General features: G+C 40.8%; 1 protein-coding gene across 1 annotated transcript in view; it reads left to right on the forward strand.

Moving 5' to 3' along the window:
* POLR3A (RNA polymerase III subunit A) overlaps positions 1 to 20,383 on the forward strand; it is a 1,593,947-nt gene that overhangs the window by 233,476 nt on the left and 1,340,088 nt on the right. The window contains exon 3 of the mRNA XM_044055661.1: positions 6,194 to 7,066. Within this exon, the coding sequence (XP_043911596.1) occupies positions 6,194 to 7,066 (873 nt within the window). The remainder of the gene's footprint in view (positions 1 to 6,193; positions 7,067 to 20,383) is intronic.

Raw genomic sequence — 20,383 nt, forward strand, 5'->3', positions numbered from 1 at the left:
ATTGTGTTGATGTTGCAATATTAGATGTCATGGGGTGGATGGGTGGGTGGAGTTTTGTGTGATTTGAGATAGGCATATTCCCGACAAGGATCTCCATTCCCAACTGCATCTTCTAGTTGTGAAGAGCATGACTGTAAGAAATGTCCCAAAGACCTTGCAAATGCAATTTTCATCTCTCAATTTCTGCTTGGAGACCCAGCTCCTTAAGCACCTCACCCAAGCAAAGATGGTGGACGCTTCCACCCTTGACATTCCCCTGTGCAAAAGAAAAAGTCTGAGGGCTAGGCCTGATACCAAGACTGTGCAGTCTGACTTGGACATACATGCAGAGGTTTGGAAACCTGAGATAGGCTCGATACCTGCTACTGCAGCCGTACAGGAGGCTGATGTGGCACCTGAGAGTTATGCATCCAAAATGACTGAAGCTACTAAAGATGGTGAGAAGAGGGAACCACATTTAATAATTTCCAGGGGGTTACAAAAGCATACTGCAGATTCTCGTTGGGAAGTTAAAGGGGCAGTCTTTGAGGTACATCAGGGTGGGAACCTCCATGATTAGTCAGTGTGTATTGCACCCAAAAAAAAGAAAAGAAAAAAAACTGATGTCAGTTTCATTCTGATTCGCATATGTCTCAGATCTGGCTCAGCTGCTTTACACGGATTCTCATTCCAGTCTCAAGCTGCTCCCTCTACCCACAATGCCCTAAGCCACAGCTCCCCCAGATCTCGTCTGCCGCCGTCAGTGACAAATGCATTCTCCAGCTCTCGAGCATCCTTGTGATTTTGTGGAGTAGTTGTCCATTTTCTTGCTTAGATAAGTTCTTCCCTTCTCTGCCTTCCCTCTCACTAAATTTCACAGGTGTCAGTTTTTTTTTTTTTTATTTTTATTTTTTGCTGCTTCCCTATTTCTTTTTGGGCTGTGGTCCTCTCTTCTTTAATCCTTTGGCTCCTTAAAAAAAATGATTAGATATTTTTAGGTTGTTGCTGCTCTTGATACTTGCTTTTACAGTCCTGTTGTGCACAAGTTTTTTTGCTATTGGATGATTCAGTGTGGTAGTAGTGGAGATCCTTCCACAGTGCTAAGTGAAGGAACAAGATACCCCACTCTGATGCACAAAGCAGCTGTGTTTACTGCCTTAGACCAGCTCATCTTTAGTCTAGGTGCCCTATTTGCGAAGGTTTTAATCCTTGAGTGATCGCTCATATAATTCTGGAAGGGCTTTTGTCTTCCTCTTCTTCCTTTTCAAGTTCTTTGGATTACTGCCTGATTCAAGCAGACAGCAAGGACATTCTTCTAAAGCATCTGGCATTCGTAAAAAAGTTAAGTTGCCTGGGGTACACAGTAAATGAAAAGAAATCAAAACTGGTGCCCTCACAACAGATAATATTCCTGGGTGCCAGCTTGAACACATTGGCCCAGATGGCTTATCTCACGCCAGACAAGCAAGGACAACTGACTCGGTACTTTCAGTTGATGGCAACAAAGACCCAACTCCCTGCAAGAAAAATTCTGCAGGCCTTGGGCTATATGGCATCTTGCATACTACTAATTCCATATGCCAGACTGCATATGAGGAAACTACAATGGTACCTAAAGAGTGTATGGTCTCAACACTGTCAGTTTGGAAACAGTTATACCACTAATTCCTTGCCTTCAACAGGAGTTTCGATGGTGGGCTCAAGCTTGTCACCTCAACAAGAGACCGCCTTTTACTCAACCCACAGCCAGGCAAACACTGACAACAGATGCATCGGATTACGCCTGGGGAGCACACATGGCAGGAAAATGTATTCAGGGCAAATGGCCCTTTCTTTAACGTTTGGCTAAAGCATTTTGAATGTTTAGAACCTTTGTCATGTTTATGTCCTCGAATTCTGTCTTCATTTTTGCACCGTCTTACCTACATAAAAACTGGTGCAGGCTCTGCAAGTAGCAAGACTGACCACATTGTGGGTCTGACAGTCTGCATAACTTTCCTGTTCAAATGTAAATGCAAAGTTGGGATGCTCAAATCTCTGCTGTTTACTAATCATAGGGCATAGCTGGCACCTAGGACAAGGGAAAGTAACCCAACCTGTGCAAAAGGGGTTTGGCTAGACACGGCCCACTGTCCCATAGCAGTTGTTTCAAATTCTTAGAGTTCCTGAACCCTAATTTGGGTTTGGATCCAACAATACCTGCTGTTTTATTATCAATAGTTAATAGACTCTAATTGTTTTGAATAATGTCACAAACCAAATATACATAATTGGGAAACTTGATAAAAAACCTCATTGTTCACTCACTTCCTTCTCTTATTGCTGTACTGTTTCTGACCTTGTTTATTAAATAAATGTGGTCTAGTGGTCATTCCCCTGTTTGACGTAACCCTTTACAAGGTTGGCTGTGTCGCTCATTACATACCCCCTAGCTTTAAACTGGGTGGATATCAATTCCATATTGGAAACGCAATCCCTAGGTGTTCAGTACACGGTTTGGTAAATCTAATAAACTGACTGAGCAACATTGGGGAATACATACAAATGGAGTACGGCCACCAAAAGAGGCAAACTTTTCCACAAAAAGCCACACTGTGTAGAAAACTGAGTCCAAATAATGAAAACTGAATCTTGTAGTTGAACTAGAACAAACAATTTATTCCAAAGTGAAACGACTAAGCACTTTCGCCAGCAATCTGGCTTCATCAGAGTCGTTTAAACTACATTACAATAAACCATATATACTCTCAACTCACAGCTCATTGGATCAATCCAAGTAGCACACGCCCATAACACATCCTTTTCTAAAAAACTTGGTAGTTGACATAACAACTATATACAAAATACTTTATACACATAAATAACAGGAGTCATCATCAATGGTGATATTGTATCCATAAGATTCTAAATTTGATATTGTCAAATGTCACAATAAAAACATTCTGTGTATACATGAATCGTAGTACATAAAGCATAATATAAACCCCCCCCCCCACACACACACACACACACACTCAACCAGCTAAATAAGACACTAATATCATAATACCAACACACCATATAAATTGATATTTTGAATTGTTGATTATTGCACACACACCATAGATCCCTACTACCTGTGTTTTTCTGTCTCTATACTAAAAGGGACCTTAACTTTAAAATGGGTTTAATTGAAATGTAATCATTTATACCGAGGGCTTGCAAGCATCTAATCTTAATTGCCATACAGTTTCTAAGGCCCCCACTCTATTGGGTATATCACCCCCCTCACCAAAATCTAAAACACGTCCAATAATAAAAAACATAAATTTTTTAAAACCAACACATTTGTTGCTGTGTAAATAAAGTGCATTGTGCTTATCTCTCTTCCTTATAGATCTGATGTGTTCTGCGATTCTATCCTGCAACCTCTTAATGGATTTCCCACATAGAATGCCTCGCACGTCACACATGTTGCTAGGTAGACAATGTTCTTTGTACAACAATTGCACTGCCCGGGACAAGCGATGGTGTACTTGTAACTTGGTACACATACATAACTACCCTCATTGATGTACCTACACCATCTGCAAAACCCACATTTTTTCATAATGGATTTGTATTCATTTTTGTTGTTTCTCTCTAGGATACCTTTCATATTCTCACCCCTACTGAACACAAAAACGGGTTCTGAACCCAATGTTTTTTTAAGATCCTCACTTAAAACATACTTCCAAATATTTTTTATTATATCAACAATCTCTGTGGATTTAGGGTTAAATTTAACTATCATCTTTAAATCAGACACCTTGGGTATAACGCCAGTCTCATTTTCCACCATGTGTCCTAACCCAGAACATAAAACAGGTGCATAACGTTCTTTTCTTCCCCTCAAGACCTCCCTTCTTATACTTAGAAGGAGCTTCAATGGATAACCACGATCCAAAAACATACCTATTAATTTAAAAAGCTCCCTTCTAAATTGTGTATCATTACTGACCAGCCTAGAGGTTCTCACCATTTGCCCCTTAACAATTCCTTTACGTTGGTGGAACGGGTGACAACTGGAGAAGTGTAATAGTGAGTTCGAATAATTTTCTTTTCTGTAAATATTACTTTCAAACCCACTATCTGTCCTACTAATAGTAATGTCCAAGTAGTTGATTTTGTTTTTATCCCAATGAAATGTAAATTTCAAAAATTCTGTTGTGTTACTCAGAAATTCAACAAAGTCAACCACTGTTTTCTCATCTCCTTCCCAAAAAATCAAAATGTCATCCAAAAACCTACTATACATCAGTATGTTTTCTTTAAACCTTTCTGATGCAAATATGTGTTCTCTTTCCCATGTAAGTAAAACTGCATTGGCAAAAGCTGGCGCACATTTTGCACCCATCGCAACACCTGATCTTTGTTGAAATAAATCCCCCTCAAAGTTCATGAAATTGTTCTTAAGCACTAATTCCATCAAATCACAAACAAAATTGGCCTTGGTCCCTTCCAACAACCCATCCTTTGTAATTGCTTCCAAAAACATCTCCAAACCAACTTTGTGAGGAATAATGGAAAATAAGTTCACTACATCAATGGTCAGAAACCCAAAGTCCCTGTTTCCTCTCTCAAAATTTTTAATTCTATCAAGGCAATGCCAAGAATCTCTAATAATATGCGGTGCATGATTAATAATAGGCTTTACCACCGTATCAACATAAGCAGCTAGGGTTTCAGTTTTAGACCCCTTAGCTGATACAATGGGCCTAAATTGTATATTGTCGGCCCCTTTATGCACCTTTGGTATTCCAAACAATGTAGGTATTCTTGGAAAAACCACAACCAAAAAATCATACTCCAATTCATTGATGTTTCCTTGAAAAAGGGCATCATGTAAAAATAAATCCATTTTGTAGTATGCCCTGTTGATCTCACCCTTTGAAACCAAATCATGTGTGTCATCACCATTCAAAATCGCAGACATTTCAGAGATATAGTCAGTGCTTGTCATGACAACCATACCCCCCCCCCTTATCAGGTTTCATAAATCTGTATTTTCCAGATTTCTTGAGGGAGTCTAACAAATCTCTCTCTACACGTGTCAGGTTGTCATTAAACAAAAATACATTATCCAAACTTTTTCGTATTTGTGTTTCAACCGTTTTTTCAAACACCATAATTTCAGAATTACAAGGTGGTATGAATGCACTTTTCCTTTTAAATACAGTCGTTCTATCCACAGCAACACTATTCCCACTGGTTGCCACTTCTCCAATTGCTGCAAAAAACATTTTCAAATTAATTTGCCTAATAAACATTTTAAAATAGAGTAAAATCTGCGCTGTCAATTCTAAACATTGGTACAAAACTTACACCCTTACTAAATAAATCAAAGTGTGTTTCACCTATCACAATGTCAGTGTAGTTGTAAATACAATATCCACTTTTCTTGATCAACTGGTGTCTAATACCTTGAAACACTACCATGTCGTTCCAACTCTCTGAGGGACAATTCAACTTTAATCCATCCAAACACACTATTTCACTACCCATACCCTCTTCTTGCACCACTCCATTACTCTCTAGTGGTAAAAAATCACTCCCCTCAAAACTACAGGTGCTGGTGTTGTTAATACCTTCCCTATAAGTTTCACCATCGTCACATTGTACTTCGAATAAACTCAATTCAGTTGACACAATACTATTCATAATATTGTCGTTATCTACCATGCATATCATATCACCATTTTCTAAATCACTTGTTACATCATTCGTCAATATCTCCCCCTCCTGTTCGATCTCCCTCCCCTGTAAAACTCTTGCTGGGCTTCTCTTCCCGACAAACCCCTGTTCCGAAGCCTCTCCGACCTCCGAGGGCCATTTTCCATTTCTAAAAAAACTTCATTATCCCCCCTTTCGTCACTGTAACTTACACCTTCATTAACAACATTACTCTCATGTGTGTTAGTATTATAGTCATTTCTTCGTACACCAGGGGGATAGGCCCTTTTATTTTTATAGTCAACACTATCCCTTTCAAGCTTCTTTTTAGCCATATTTTTGTTGACAAAACTGTTAATATTGTTCAATGTTTTGTTAAAATTCGCCAAATTGTGGCTTTTTGTGGAAAAGTTTGCATCTTTTGGTGGCCGTACTCCATTTGTATGTTGTTACTGCCCTGGTGGGTGTTTCCTTTCATTTTTTCATTTCACAATACCATTGGTGTGGACTTTTTTGCTGAAAGCTACGTGGCGTTATGGAGGCAATTTTAAAGGAATTAGCGACAGTGGTCGACAAACTGTTAAAAGCCTATACAGTAGCTAACACTAGGAGGATTGGTCATGACGAGAGGGGTGAAGATGTTTTGGTGAGTCCAACGGAATCGCAACTGCGGTTGTTCACCTTACATTCACCGGCTGAATCTATTCCACCCGGTCAAGGGGAGGCGAGTAGTTCCTATGCGGATGTAGCAGCGTCTCAGAACCTGAGGAACAACGGTTTGAGAGGGAGCAGAGACCAGAATAGGAGGATGCACGAGGGGAGGTTTGACATCACTTCCTGGTTCCAGGCTCCGGCGTTTGGTGAAGTTACCAGTACGAATGAGAGAAGAGCTTCACGTCCTCGTTTAAATGAGCAGATTTTAAGATACGAGAAATTATGTACAAGGTTTCGGGCGGTACAGTTGGACAGCCTTTTTTTGAAAAAATCGAAGGAGATGAACCAGGTCCCGATGGGTCTGCGAGTATGGAAGAGACCCATGGGAGTGGACGACAATTCAGTAGCATTTCACGAGCTAACAGCATTGTTTAATAAAACTGGGTTGGACATGATGGATATTATACTAAAGAACAACGAGACTAAATTAACAGAGCTACAGGAGCAGATTGAACAGCTCCACGTGAGTATCACTACTGACTTACTATTTGAACAGAATTTGGCGAATTTTAACAAAACATTGAACAATATTAACAGTTTTGTCAACAAAAATATGGCTAAAAAGAAAAAGAAGCTTGAAAGGGATAGTGTTGACTATAAAAATAAAAGGGCCTATCCCCCTGGTGTACGAAGAAATGACTGTAATACTAACACACATGAGAGTAATGTTGTTAATGAAGGTGTAAGTTACAGTGACAAAAGGGGGGGTAATGAAGTTTTTTTAGAAATGGAAAATGGCCCTCGGAGGTCGGAGAGGCTTCGGAACAGGGGTTTGTCGGGAAGAGAAGCCCAGCAAGAGTTTTACAGGGGAGGGAGATCGAACAGGAGGGGGAGATATTGACGAATGATGTAACAAGTGATTTAGAAAATGGCGATATGATATGTATGGTAGATAACGACAATATTATGAATAGTATTGTGTCAACTGAATTGAGTTTATTCGAAGTACAATGTGACGATGGTGAAACTTATAGGGAAGGTATTAACAACACCAGCACCTGTAGTTTTGAGGGGAGTGATTTTTTACCACTAGTGAGTAATGGAGTGGTGCAAGAAGAGGGTATGGGTAGTGAAATAGTGTGTTTGGATGGATTAAAGTTGAATTGTCCCTCAGAGAGTTGGAACGACATGGTAGTGTTTCAAGGTATTAGACACCAGTTGATCAAGAAAAGTGGATATTGTATTTACAACTACACTGACATTGTGATAGGTGAAACACACTTTGATTTATTTAGTAAGGGTGTAAGTTTTGTACCAATGTTTAGAGTTGACACAGCGCAGATTTTACTCGATTTTAAAATGTTTATTAGGCAAATTAATTTGAAAATGTTTTTTGCAGCAATTGGAGAAGTGGCAACCAGTGGGAATAGTGTTGCTGTGGATAGAACGACTGTATTTAAAAGGAAAAGTGCATTCATACCACCTTGTAATTCTGAAATTATGGTGTTTGAAAAAATGGTTGAAACACAAATACGAAAAAGTTTGGATAATGTATTTTTGTTTAATGACAACCTGACACGTGTAGAGAGAGATTTGTTAGACTCCCTCAAGAAATCTGGAAAATACAGATTTATGAAACTTGATAAGGGGGGGTATGGATGTCATGACAAGCACTGACAATATCTCTGAAATGTCTGCGAATTTTGAATGGTGATGACACATGATTTGGTTTCAAAGGGTGAGATCAACAGGGCATACTACAAAATTGATTTATTTTTACATGATGCCCTTTTTCAAGGAAACATCAATGAATTGGAGTATGATTTTTTGGTTGTGGTTTTTCCAAGAATACCTACATTGTTTGGAATACCAAAGGTGCATAAAGGGGCCGACAATATACAATTTAGGCCCATTGTATCAGCTAAGGGGTCTAAAACTGAAACCCTAGCTGCTTATGTTGATACGGTGGTGAAGCCTATTATTAATCATGCACCGCATATTATTAGAGATTCTTGGCATTGCCTTGATAGAATTAAAAATTTTGAGAGAGGAAACAGGGACTTTGGGTTTCTGACCATTGATGTAGTGAACTTATTTTCCGTTATTCCTCACAAAGTTGGTTTGGAGATGTTTTTGGAAGCAATTACAAAGGATGGGTTGTTGGAAGGGACCAAGGCCAATTTTGTTTGTGATTTGATGGAATTAGTGCTTAAGAACAATTTCATGAACTTTGAGGGGGATTTATTTCAACAAAGATCAGGTGTTGTGATGGGTGCAAAATGTGCGCCAGCTTTTGCCATTGCAGTTTTACTTACATGGGAAAGAGAACACATATTTGCATCAGAAAGGTTTAAAGAAAACATACTGATGTATAGTAGGTTTTTGGATGACATTTTGATTTTTTGGGAAGGAGATGAGAAAACAGTGGTTGACTTTGTTGAATTTCTGAGTAACACAACAGAATTTTTGAAATTTACATTTCATTGGGATAAAAACAAAATCAACTACTTGGACATTACTATTAGTAGGACAGATAGTGGGTTTGAAAGTAATATTTACAGAAAAGAAAATTATTCGAACTCACTATTACACTTCTCCAGTTGTCACCCGTTCCACCAACGTAAAGGAATTGTTAAGGGGCAAATGGTGAGAACCTCTAGGCTGGTCAGTAATAATACACAATTTAGAAGGGAGCTTTTTAAATTAATAGGTATGTTTTTGGATCGTGGTTATCCATTGAAGCTCCTTCTAAGTATAAGAAGGGAGGTCTTGAGGGGAAGAAAAGAACGTTATGCACCTGTTTTATGTTCTGGGTTAGGACACATGGTGGAAAATGAGACTGGCGTTATACCCAAGGTGTCTGATTTAAAGATGATAGTTAAATTTAACCCTAAATCCACAGAGATAGTTGATATAATAAAAAATATTTGGAAGTATGTTTTAAGTGAGGATCTTAAAAAAACATTGGGTTCAGAACCCGTTTTTGTGTTCAGTAGGGGTGAGAATATGAAAGGTATCCTAGAGAGAAACAACAAAAATGAATACAAATCCATTATGAAAAAATGTGGGTTTTGCAGATGGTGTAGGTACATCAATGAGGGTAGTTATGTATGTGTACCAAGTTACAAGTACACCATCGCTTGTCCCGGGCAGTGCAATTGTTGTACAAAGAACATTGTCTACCTAGCAACATGTGTGACGTGTGAGGCATTCTATGTGGGGAAATCCATTAGGAGGTTGCAGGATAGAATCGCAGAACACATCAGATCTATAAGGAAGAGAGATAAGCACAATGCACTTTATTTACACAGCAACAAATGTGTTGGTTTTAAAAAATTTATGTTTTTTATTATTGGACGTGTTTTAGATTTTGGTGAGGGGGGTGATATACCCAACAGAGTGGGGGCCTTAGAAACAGTATGGCAATTAAGATTAGATGCTTGCAAGCCCCCGGGTATAAATGATTACATTTCAATTAAACCCATTTTAAAGTTAAGGTCCCTTTTAGTATAGAGACAGAAAAACACCGGTAGTAGGGACCTATGGTGTGTGTGCAATAATCAACAATTCAAAATATCAATTTATATGGTGTGTTGGTATTATGATATTAGTGTCTTATTTAGCTGGTTGAGTGTGTGTGTGTGTGTGTGGGGGGGATTTATATTATGCTTTATGTACTACGATTCATGTATACACAGAATGTTTTTATTGTGACATTTGACAATATCAATTTAGAATCTTATGGATACAATATCACCATTGATGATGACTCCTGTTATTTATGTGTATAAAGTATTTTGTATATAGTTATGTCAACTACCAAGTTTTTTAGAAAAGGATGTGTTATGGGCGTGTGCTACTTGGATTGATCCAATGAGCTGTGAGTTGAGAGTATATATGGTTTATTGTAATGTAGTTTAAATGACTCTGATGAAGCCAGATTGCTGGCGAAAGCGCTTAGTCGTTTCACTTTGGAATAAATTGTTTGTTCTAGTTCAACTACAAGATTCAGTTTTCATTATTTGGACTCAGTTTTCCACACAGTGTGGCTTTTTGTGGAAAAGTTTGCATCTTTTGGTGGCCGTACTCCATTTGTATGTTGTTACTGCCCTGGTGGGTGTTTCCTTTCATTTTTTCATTGGGGAATACATGCCTAGGATGCATACTGTCATGTACTAACAGACTGTTTCTCTAGCAGACTTTCCTAAAGATAGTGATATCTGTCCATGTATATTATTGGTTACTTTCACATCCAAAAAATCAATATTTGAATCAGATACTGAGTGTAAACGATAAAAAAATCAGTGCATCAACATATTTAAAAAAGCTCTTGCAACTCAAATCGACTGCCATCCCACAGTATAAATACATCATCCACAAAGCGTTGCTACAATTTGATGTGACTGGAGAATACAGGATGATGAAATGCATGTTCTTCCCAATAATCATTTCCAGAGTCACGAATTAGCACAGGGGTTGCCCATGGCAACCACCTATCTTTGTAAACATAACTGTCTGCCAGATATAAAAACATTGTGTTCCAAAACTAATTCTAGTAAGGTACAAATAGTCATGATATTGCTATCAGTGTACCTACTCTTGCGTTTTAAAATCTCCCTAACTGCATGTACACCATACTCATTGGGTATGCTAGTAAAAGGATTTTTGACATCCAAAGTTAAACATGTAAGTGGAAATATCCCCTTGACCAATGGTCTGGTCAATATGGTGTCTAAGGTCCATCAAGAAATGTTATCCCTTAGTATAGTTGTGATGGAGCACAAAACCCCTTTCAGTCAGTCTTCTATAAAAATTCAGCCTCCAACTCAGCGGTCCTTACTTTCCTTACTTCTCTGTTTTAAAGACTGGTCTAGTTTTGCTACTGATAAAACATCAGTTTGCAGCTGTATCCAGTTTCCATACTGGGTTTTCTTCTGGTATTGTTGCTTCCACCAGACTATGCAAGGCCTTCATGAAAGGAATTTTTCTGCTTAGACCCTTGATTAAAGATCCTGATTCTCTGTGGGATTTCACACTAATTCTCCAATGACTGACTCTGAAGCCTTTTGGACCAGTCAACGACTGTGGCATTAAATTCTTCTCCTGGAAAACTATCTTTCTTTTTGGTAGCCATCAGCTAAAAACCTCAGCTAAAAGAATTTCTGAAATTTAGGCCCTCTCATCTAAGCCACCTTATCTTTCAAAAGAGTTTCCCTTCGTACTAACCTCTCATGCCTAAAGTGACTACTAGTCCAACATTAACCAGACCATTCAATTACTAGTCTTTTTTTCAAATTACTCCAATAAGGGCAAATGTTTGTTGCATTTGCTGGATGTGAGCAGGCAACTTCATTTTTATTTTCATAGGTCCAAACAATTCAGAAAATCTGACCAGTTGTTTTTCTCCCCTAATCTCCTTGGACATGCAGTGACAAAATTGACTCTTGCAAAAAAAACAGCAGCTTGCAATTGCATTTCTTTAATTTATGACAAAAATTGTCTGAAGTTGCCCACTTCTCCCAAAGCCCGTTCAAAGATATCTGTATCTGTATCATCTGCCTTCTCTTTTAGAAGTTCCATTGATGACATTTGGGCAACAGCCACTTGGTTCACACCCCATAACTTTGTGACTCATTACCAAATTGGGTATTGTCTGTAGAAGTAGGTCTTTTGGTTTGACAATGCTACGGCATATCCTTCCTTGAAGCCACCCAAGAGTTTATCTAGCTAGAGACTATGACCCCTATATGAATCGGTGTAAAATGGATGACATCAGGTTTTTAAGTTATGTATTTACCATAGCTTGGCATCTTTGTTGTCCATTTTCATTCTGACCCACCTTCCCCCCCACCCATCCCAACCTATGATTTTTCTGGAAGACTTGCGGAGCCTTTTTGGAACAGTTGTCCCTAGTTGAGCCTGTGTTTTTTTCTTTTCTTTTACTTTGTTCCTCTCTCATTACTGTATAGTCAGCAAACTCGATCTGAAGGAGCTATGTGTAGTTTGGGGCATTGTGGGTAGAGGGAGGAGCTCAAGACTGCAAAGCGAGTCTGTGTAAAGCGGCAGAGCCAGATTTTGAGACCTATATGCGAGTAATGGGAATCGAAGCAGATTTCTGAGGTACACTAAAGATACAACTACCTCTCAGAAGTAGGCGTCCCTGCTGGTGTACCTCATATTCTGAAGGATTCTCTAGATTCATCTGCTTCCATGGCACCTGTTTCACAGCCACCAAATCCATAAAAGGTCTAATAGACTTTAGAAACTACCTAATTATTTAAAATGTGTACAAAAACCCTGTGGCAGACTTGGGAAGCTTGAGCCAACCATGCACATCTCCTGACAACAGAACCTGTAAATGCTGCTCTGGTGGAATTCTCTTACATTATAGCTGCTTTCTGTGCTGTGCCTGGTCACTTGGGAAGCCTTAGCTGCTCCCACAGGATGTTAAGACAAAACTTTCTGACTGTCCGTTGAACAAAGACCTTTGTTTTGGCCCTGTTGCTGCTAATCTCTTGAAACATTTGCAAGAACAAGGTAAAAGTGTGAAGAGTTTTAGATAGATTTGTCAGTTCTGTGCCAAAGCCTAGCCTGCAAAACCCACTTCCTTTGCTTGCAGGTAGTCTAGGCCTTTATGTAAGGCCAAAAAAAAATGCCCAGGAAAGGATTCCAGGACACACCAGGCAGGCATTTAGATTTGGAAAGCCTTTCTACCCAGACAAGTCTGCCTAACTGCCCTTTGTTGCCCTCCCTTTCACAGTCCACCCATATCTCTATATAAAAGGTTCTCCCCCCCCCCCTCCTTAAAAAAAAGTGGATCTTAATCACTTTGGAAGTAACCCATTTGTCTAGTGTTTGTGCGAGGTGCTTCTCCCACATTCCAAAAATTGGGGATTGTACTTCCCACACTACCCCACTGTGTATACTAACACTAAGATCACTAATGCAAAGACGAGAAAATGCAGCAAGGTACTTCAGATTTAGAGGTGAACATACCCCGAAACTGCACTCGTTTTTTTTTTTTTTTTTTTTTTTTTTTCAGGGATTGCACTTAATGTTTAGGAATTTAAACAGGCACCCTGCAAAACTATCAAGATTCCCCTAACATAGGCATCTTTTTTTTTTTTTTTTTGTTACACATTTTAACATCACATGGATGATAGTGACATGAATTCACATTCAGTTATAAAAATTAAAAAAAAACATCAGCTGAAACTTTAACCAGTCCTTGGCCTTTTTAAGTAATAGTTCTGAAGAAGCTCTGCTTCTTCACCCATTTTTATGTGGCTGTAATTTGATTATCAGGTAAGTGAAGCAGTACAAGGATCTTATTCTGTCTTGAATGAGCCAAAGGCAAGATCAAAGCACAAGCAGTGTAGAAGTGTGAAATACAATATGTGCAAGTGACATTGTAAGGCTATTTTATTGACGGTCTGCAATATTAAGGCAGTGTGTGGTAAGCAGCTTTGAGAGTCTACAACCCAACTAAACCTGGCAGAAGCTTGTCAGCTTGATTCTTAATGTTCTTGCAGGGTGTCTGATCCAGAAGAAGCCTGTGTACTTCAGTGTAATAATGTACGACAAGGGTTTGCCTTACTTTGCTCTACTGTTTTCAGAGATGTTGCAAAGCTAAGCCTCTGAGGAGGGCCATAGTGCATCAGTGAGTTGTCTTTGTGTTAATACGTGTACTGGTGTGTTGGCACCCCATCACCTGGGGAGAAGTTCAGGTGTGTAATATATTTTCTCCCCCAATATAGGGAGTGCCCACCATTCAGAAATGCTTATTTCAGTACTGTAGGTGAATTGAATTCTTGATGATTTTGTGATCTAGCATTTTGAGTTTGGCTCTGTCTGATCATTTTATGTGGAAACGTTAGAGAACTGAATATTTTTTTCCAGTAATATTTTATAAGTTCATGTTTTTCCTTCCACAGTTTTTTTTTCTTTTTGAGTCTATTTCAAAGTTGGTGTAATGTTGATAAAAGTTTATTTACTTTTCTTCCACTACAAGATTCTAGGTATATATGAATTTAAATATGCATATATTGCTATATCCACTTCCCTACAGGTATGTCTCTTACTGTAGCATGGTGTTGTGCGATGCAGATGTCACTCAATTACTGGAGTGGTTAAGAGCGTTTACTCCTATTCACTGACCTGCACAAGCTCACCTGCATAGTGCCTGGCTGCATGGTGTATTTTATGTACAGCAGGCTGCTTTTCCGCAGACTTCTTCCAAGGATTAGACTTCCATTTGTTTCAGCCCATACCTTCTTGGAAGTGAGGAACACGTGGCTGTTAGGAGCTCTCTGCCATATTTTCTTGCTGGTTTTCAAGCTGAAGCCCTATAGTCTAGACCCAATTGCCTAGTGGAATATTCTGGTACAAATTTTTGAACAAGCATTGCATATCTGTAGACTTTATTCTAGAGTTAGCAAAAGATTTCTATGAAAGTCTGTCATTTAAGGAAGATTTGAGTAAATTCAGTCTTAAGTGAGGTAATGTGTCTTTAGCGAGTTGTAATTTCATCCGTATTATAACAGGTGTGACAGCATTTTTGATGTCCTTCAAGGATGCATCTGCAGTCCTAACAAATGGGTTGTCCTGTCGTCAGGCAGCCCTTCGGTCGGCCGGATTCCAAAGTCTGGGTCTGGCCTCGGCTGGTGTCGCACTTCACCCGACGTCATCACTGCTGGTCTTCGGGTATAGACGCCATTTTCCTCAGTCTTTCTTGCCGCGTGGCGCCCGAAGCAGAAGCTGTTCGCAAGTGCCGGTCGGTCAGATCCAGAGATTACTACTACCGAATACTACTTCGAAGACTTCTATAAAGCTAAGTACCCCGTTGGGGACTCTTTCTTGCCTCAGCCGATGTCAGAAAAAGTGAATAACTGTTTAACTTGTGGGAAACAAATACCTCCTAAAGATTTCCACTCTTACTGCTTACCTTGTTTAGGCCCAGACCACGACATAGCAGCTTGTTTAGCCTGTGCTTCCTTCAACCGACGAACGCTTAGGCGTCGGTCGGAGTTTGCTGAACAGTTTTTCGGCTCAGATTTTGCGTACATTATGCCGTCGGATCCTCCGACTACTCAAATTAAGAAACGCAAAGAAAAGGACCAACACTCGCGGTCCGCGGTTTCGGCCGAAACCACGGCTAGGCAAACCGCGAGTGTCTCTGTTTCGGCCGAAACCGAGCAAACGGGTCAATCTCCAGCCGAATCCATGACTACTACCGAGGCCCCTTCTACCCTAGTTGAATCGGCCTCTGAAGTTTTGCCTACTACCGTGGTTTCTCAAGATTTATCGGACACCATCCCTTTGGATGTCTCTACCCCAGCACGTGGTGCTGCTAGGCCTCCTGCAGCCATGTCCATTAAGGCCTTTGCTAGGGCTAAAGCAGCCAAAACTGCTAAGTCTGTGCCTGTTAAGCCCCCCTCTCACAGGCCCAGTTCCAGTTCCCAAATGCTTACTCTGGCAGAGGATCTCATCTCTTTAATAAGGGGATCTCAATCTCATCCAGACAGGGCCTCTCAGCCCCCAGAAAAGAGGCCTAGAGCAGAGCCCCCTGAGCCAGTGTCCTCAGATGACTCTTCTGATGATACAGACAATACAGACCATCCAGAGGCTCCTTTTTCTACTTATGAAGATTCTGATGCTGAAGAATCGATTCCTTCTGCCTCTCCACCAGAGGAATTTTCTTTTTGGGAAACCTTACATGCCATGAGAGAGCAATTCCAATGGCAGGGGCAAGATTTCTCAGACTCTAGAAAAAGACTTGGGACCTTTTTACATTTACCGCAACACAGGCCTTTAGCTATACCTCCAGTTCTTCCTGTTGTGGATGATGCATTCAATGATGCTTTCACTGCTCCTGACACTTTACCCCCTGCCCCTGCTAAGCCCGACAGGTTTTACAGGGTCCCGGACACTCATCACCACTTGTACAAGGCTCCTTTTGCAGATCCTGAGACTATCTCCCAGGGGCCTAAGGCAGTAGCTTCAACCTCAGCGAAAAACCCTCTCCCTTCTGAAAGGGAATCCAGGTCCTTAGAGAGATGGGGTAAAAAAGTATATACCTCTGCTACTCTCTCAGCTAGAGCTTTGAACTGTCAGTTTCATATAATCCAATACCAAGAGTTTATGCTTGATCAATTAACTAAGAAACTGTCCTCTGATGATACTTTAGATAAGAAATATGTTCTAGAAATGGTGAATAACATACAGCAGGTTAGTAACCATTCCTTAAAATGTGGCTATGATGCACTGGAGGCTTCATTTAGATCAGCCATGACTGGCACAGTTATAAGAAGGCATGCATGGTTGAAAGAACAGGTCTTGCCGGATCATGTTAAAGCAAAGCTATTAGATGTTCCTATGGATAAGGTCAGTCTATTTGGTTCTCCTGCCCAACAGGTAATGAAGAAAATGGAAGAGAAGGCAAAATCTGTACAAACAGTTAAAGATTTCTTACAGGTTCAGCCCCCAAGGTTTAGCAGGAACTGGCCTTCCAAAAATTGGTCCTTTCCAGACTCCTCTAAAGCACAGAGAGGCAGGAATAGGCGTCCAAGAGGCAGAAATCAATCCAGAGGAGGTGCCTACAGGGGACGCCAGTGGCAAGGCAATAACCAACGAGGCACAGATACAACCACTACCACTGCAACAGGACAATCAGTGACTTGGCTCTAACACCACCTACCAGGGAACAAATAGCAGCGCCCTTAGGCGGAAAGTTAGCCTTATTTTCAAAAAACTGGCACTATATCACAAGAGACAAGTGGATTTTGCAGACTATAGACCAAGGCTACAGGTTTCATTTCCACACTTTACCAGCAAAAAGAGGAATGCCAAACCTACCACCAAATCAAAAGACAGAAGCTCAAAAACAAATAGCTCAATTAACAAAGATGAGAGCTGTGGAAAGGGTACCACCTACAGAACAGGGCAAGGGATTCTACTCCAGACTCTTCCTGGTACCCAGAAAAGAGAAAAGTTGGAGACCTATTCTCGACCTGTCCGCTTTAAACACATTCATCATTGTTCCAAAATTCAAAATGCTGACCCTACAGCAACTTCTTCCCATGCTGGGCAAGGAGTATTGGCTGGTAAGTCTAGATCTCAAGGAGGCATACCTGCACGTCCCCATACGACCAAATTGCAGAAGATACCTCAGATTTCTTGCAGGATCAGAGCATTATCAATTCTCAGCATTGCCCTTTGGCTTATCTATTGCGCCCAGAGTGTTCACGAAATGCCTGGCATCAGTAATCGCTCACTGCAGACTTCAGGGAATCCAAATTTATCCATACCTGGACGACTGCCTGATACAAGCGGACAACCAAAACAAGCTGACACAAGACCTACAAAGAGTCATTTGCTTACTACAAGCCCTGGGATACACAGTCAACTTAAAAAAGTCAAGACTGATGCCATCTCAAACAAGAACATTCTTGGGTGCAGAATTGGACACAGTAAAACAGATGGCATACCTAACTGCAGAAAAACAAGAACAACTTCCTCTTTACTTCTTGGCATTAACAAAGCAGAACAAACTAACAGCAAGAAAAGTACTGCAGGCCTTGGGCTTCATGGCATCCTGCATAATCCTAGTTCCCCATGCCAGACTGCATATGAGAAAGCTACAGTGGTATCTAAAGAATCTATGGTCTCAACACAGACACAGCTTAGAAGCCGAACTACCACTGATCCCATGCCTGAAACAAGAGTTCCTATGGTGGGCTCAGGCATGCCGGTTAAACCCAGGTTTGTCCTTCCACAGCATTCAACCAAGCCAGACCATCACAACGGACGCCTCAGACCTCGGTTGGGGGGCCCACATGCTGGACAAGTGCATTCAAGGCTTATGGACTCCAGATCAGCTGCACCTGCACATAAATCAAAAAGAAATGCTGGCAGTAAAACTAGCAATCCAGAATTTCAGACCATTCCTCAAAGAAGGCCAATTGATGATAAGAACAGACAACACCACAGTCATGTGGTACATCAACAAACAGGGAGGCACTCATTCATACCCCCTATGCCGAATGGCTCTGGACCTATGGAATATGGCTCTGAGTTACAACATTCAGTTACAGGCAATATTTGTACCGGGAAAAGAAAACATCCTAGCAGACATGTTAAGCAGAACTACCTCGGATGCTCACGAATGGATGCTACACCCGGACATCTTCAAGACCATCACAAAGAAATGGGGAATGCCACAGATAGACCTATTCGCATCCCCACTCAATCACCAGCTCAAGAAATTCTGCACAAGGACAATACCACCCACTTGCTTGGAAGGTGGACTCTCTATCCTTCAGTTGGAAAGGCCTGACAGCATATGCATTTCCACCTCTTCCTTTGATGCACAAGGTACTACTGAAAATCAAAGAGGAACGTCCAAGGATAATTCTGATAGCTCCAAATTGGCCAAGACAACATTGGTATCCATTACTGAGGAGCATGTCTCGGGGGGAAACGTGGACACTACCCCTGATTCTTTGATGTTAACTCAGAGAAACTACAGCATATTGCATCCAAACCTAAAAACTCTGCAACTGGCTGCCTGGAACATTACATAACAGCAACTAACCCAGATTTATCCCAAAGGGTTAAAGACATTATCCTTGAGGCCCGCAGACCTTCAACAAGAAGGAACTATGCAGGAAAATGGAAAAGGTTTGTCATTTGGAGTACTGAAAGAGGGAAAGATGTGTCAAATGTAGATATTGCCAACATTCTGGAGTATTTGGCAGAGCTTCTCCAAACAGGCCTGTCCTACTCCTCCATCAAGATACATGCATCAGCTATTTCTGCAGAATACAGCTTCGATCCCCCTGTCTTCTCACATCCTCTACTCCGGCAGTTTCTGAGGGGAATCAAGAATGTAAAACCTCCAAGGAAACCACCATTACCAGCATGGGACTTGAACGTTGTGCTAGAAAAATTAACACTCCCTCCATTCGAACCAGCAGCAACAGCAGATCTACAGCACCTATCCTGGAAAACTGCTTTCCTGCTGGCAATTACTTCAGCAAGAAGGGTTTCGGAACTACAGGCTTTAATGGCAGTACAACCCTTCCTAATCTTCCATCAAGATAGTGTCCATGAGAACTAATCCTACATTTATGCCTAAGGTGGTATCCATAGTGTCTCTAAACCAGGCAATCCACCTACCTACCTTCTTTCCCAATCCACAGAATAGGGGGGAAAGACTGCTGCATTCCTTGGATGTACATAGACAGTTACGCTACTACCTGGACAGAACCAAGGGCAATAGAAAAACTGACCAGCTTCTAGTAGCATATGCAGCAGGAAGGGAAGGAAAAGCAATTTCCAAACAGACAATCTCCAAGTGGATAGGAAATTGCATAAGATTCTGTTACTCCTACCATGGAAAGCAAATTCCACAGAACATAAGGCCTCATTCTACAAGGGCTACAGCCACTACCACAGCTTTCTTCACGAGTGGCTACCAAGGACATTATAGAGGCTGCTACTTGGACCTCCGTGCATACATTTGCCAAGCATTATAACTTACCTCTATACTCTAGATCCCGAGCAGGATTTGCCACTGCTGTTTTGCAAGGGATCCTAACTACACCATAATTCCTTCTTCCTCCTCCCCTAGTTTGGCTATGGTATTCTACCCATTTGTTAGGACTGCAGATGCATCCTTGAAGGACATAGTACAGTTTTGTACCTACCATAAATGTAGATGTCCGAACAGGATAGCATCTGCAGTCAGGATTACCCACCCTCCTTCCCCTCTGTGGTATTCCTAGGGTATTTGCCCACCTAATAGCTAGCTGGGGGGGATTTCTTATGGTGTATTTGTTTGTATATATGTACATACATGTCTATTTTTTGTGTTTGCCTTCTACTTTTTGGAAACATTGGCATTTATCCAAAAATTTAGCTTTCCAAGAGGGCAACTGGCATCTGGGGCAAGAAACACTGAGGAAAATGGCGTCTGCTGATGCCTTTATACCCGAAGACCAGCAGTGATGACGTCGGGTGAAGTGTGACACCAGCCGAGGCCAGACCCAGACTTTGGAAT

The sequence above is a fragment of the Protopterus annectens genome, chromosome 14.part0 (assembly GCF_019279795.1).
Source record: "Protopterus annectens isolate FY-2018-M chromosome 14.part0, PAN1.0, whole genome shotgun sequence".
Taxonomy (NCBI): domain Eukaryota; kingdom Metazoa; phylum Chordata; order Ceratodontiformes; family Protopteridae; genus Protopterus; species Protopterus annectens.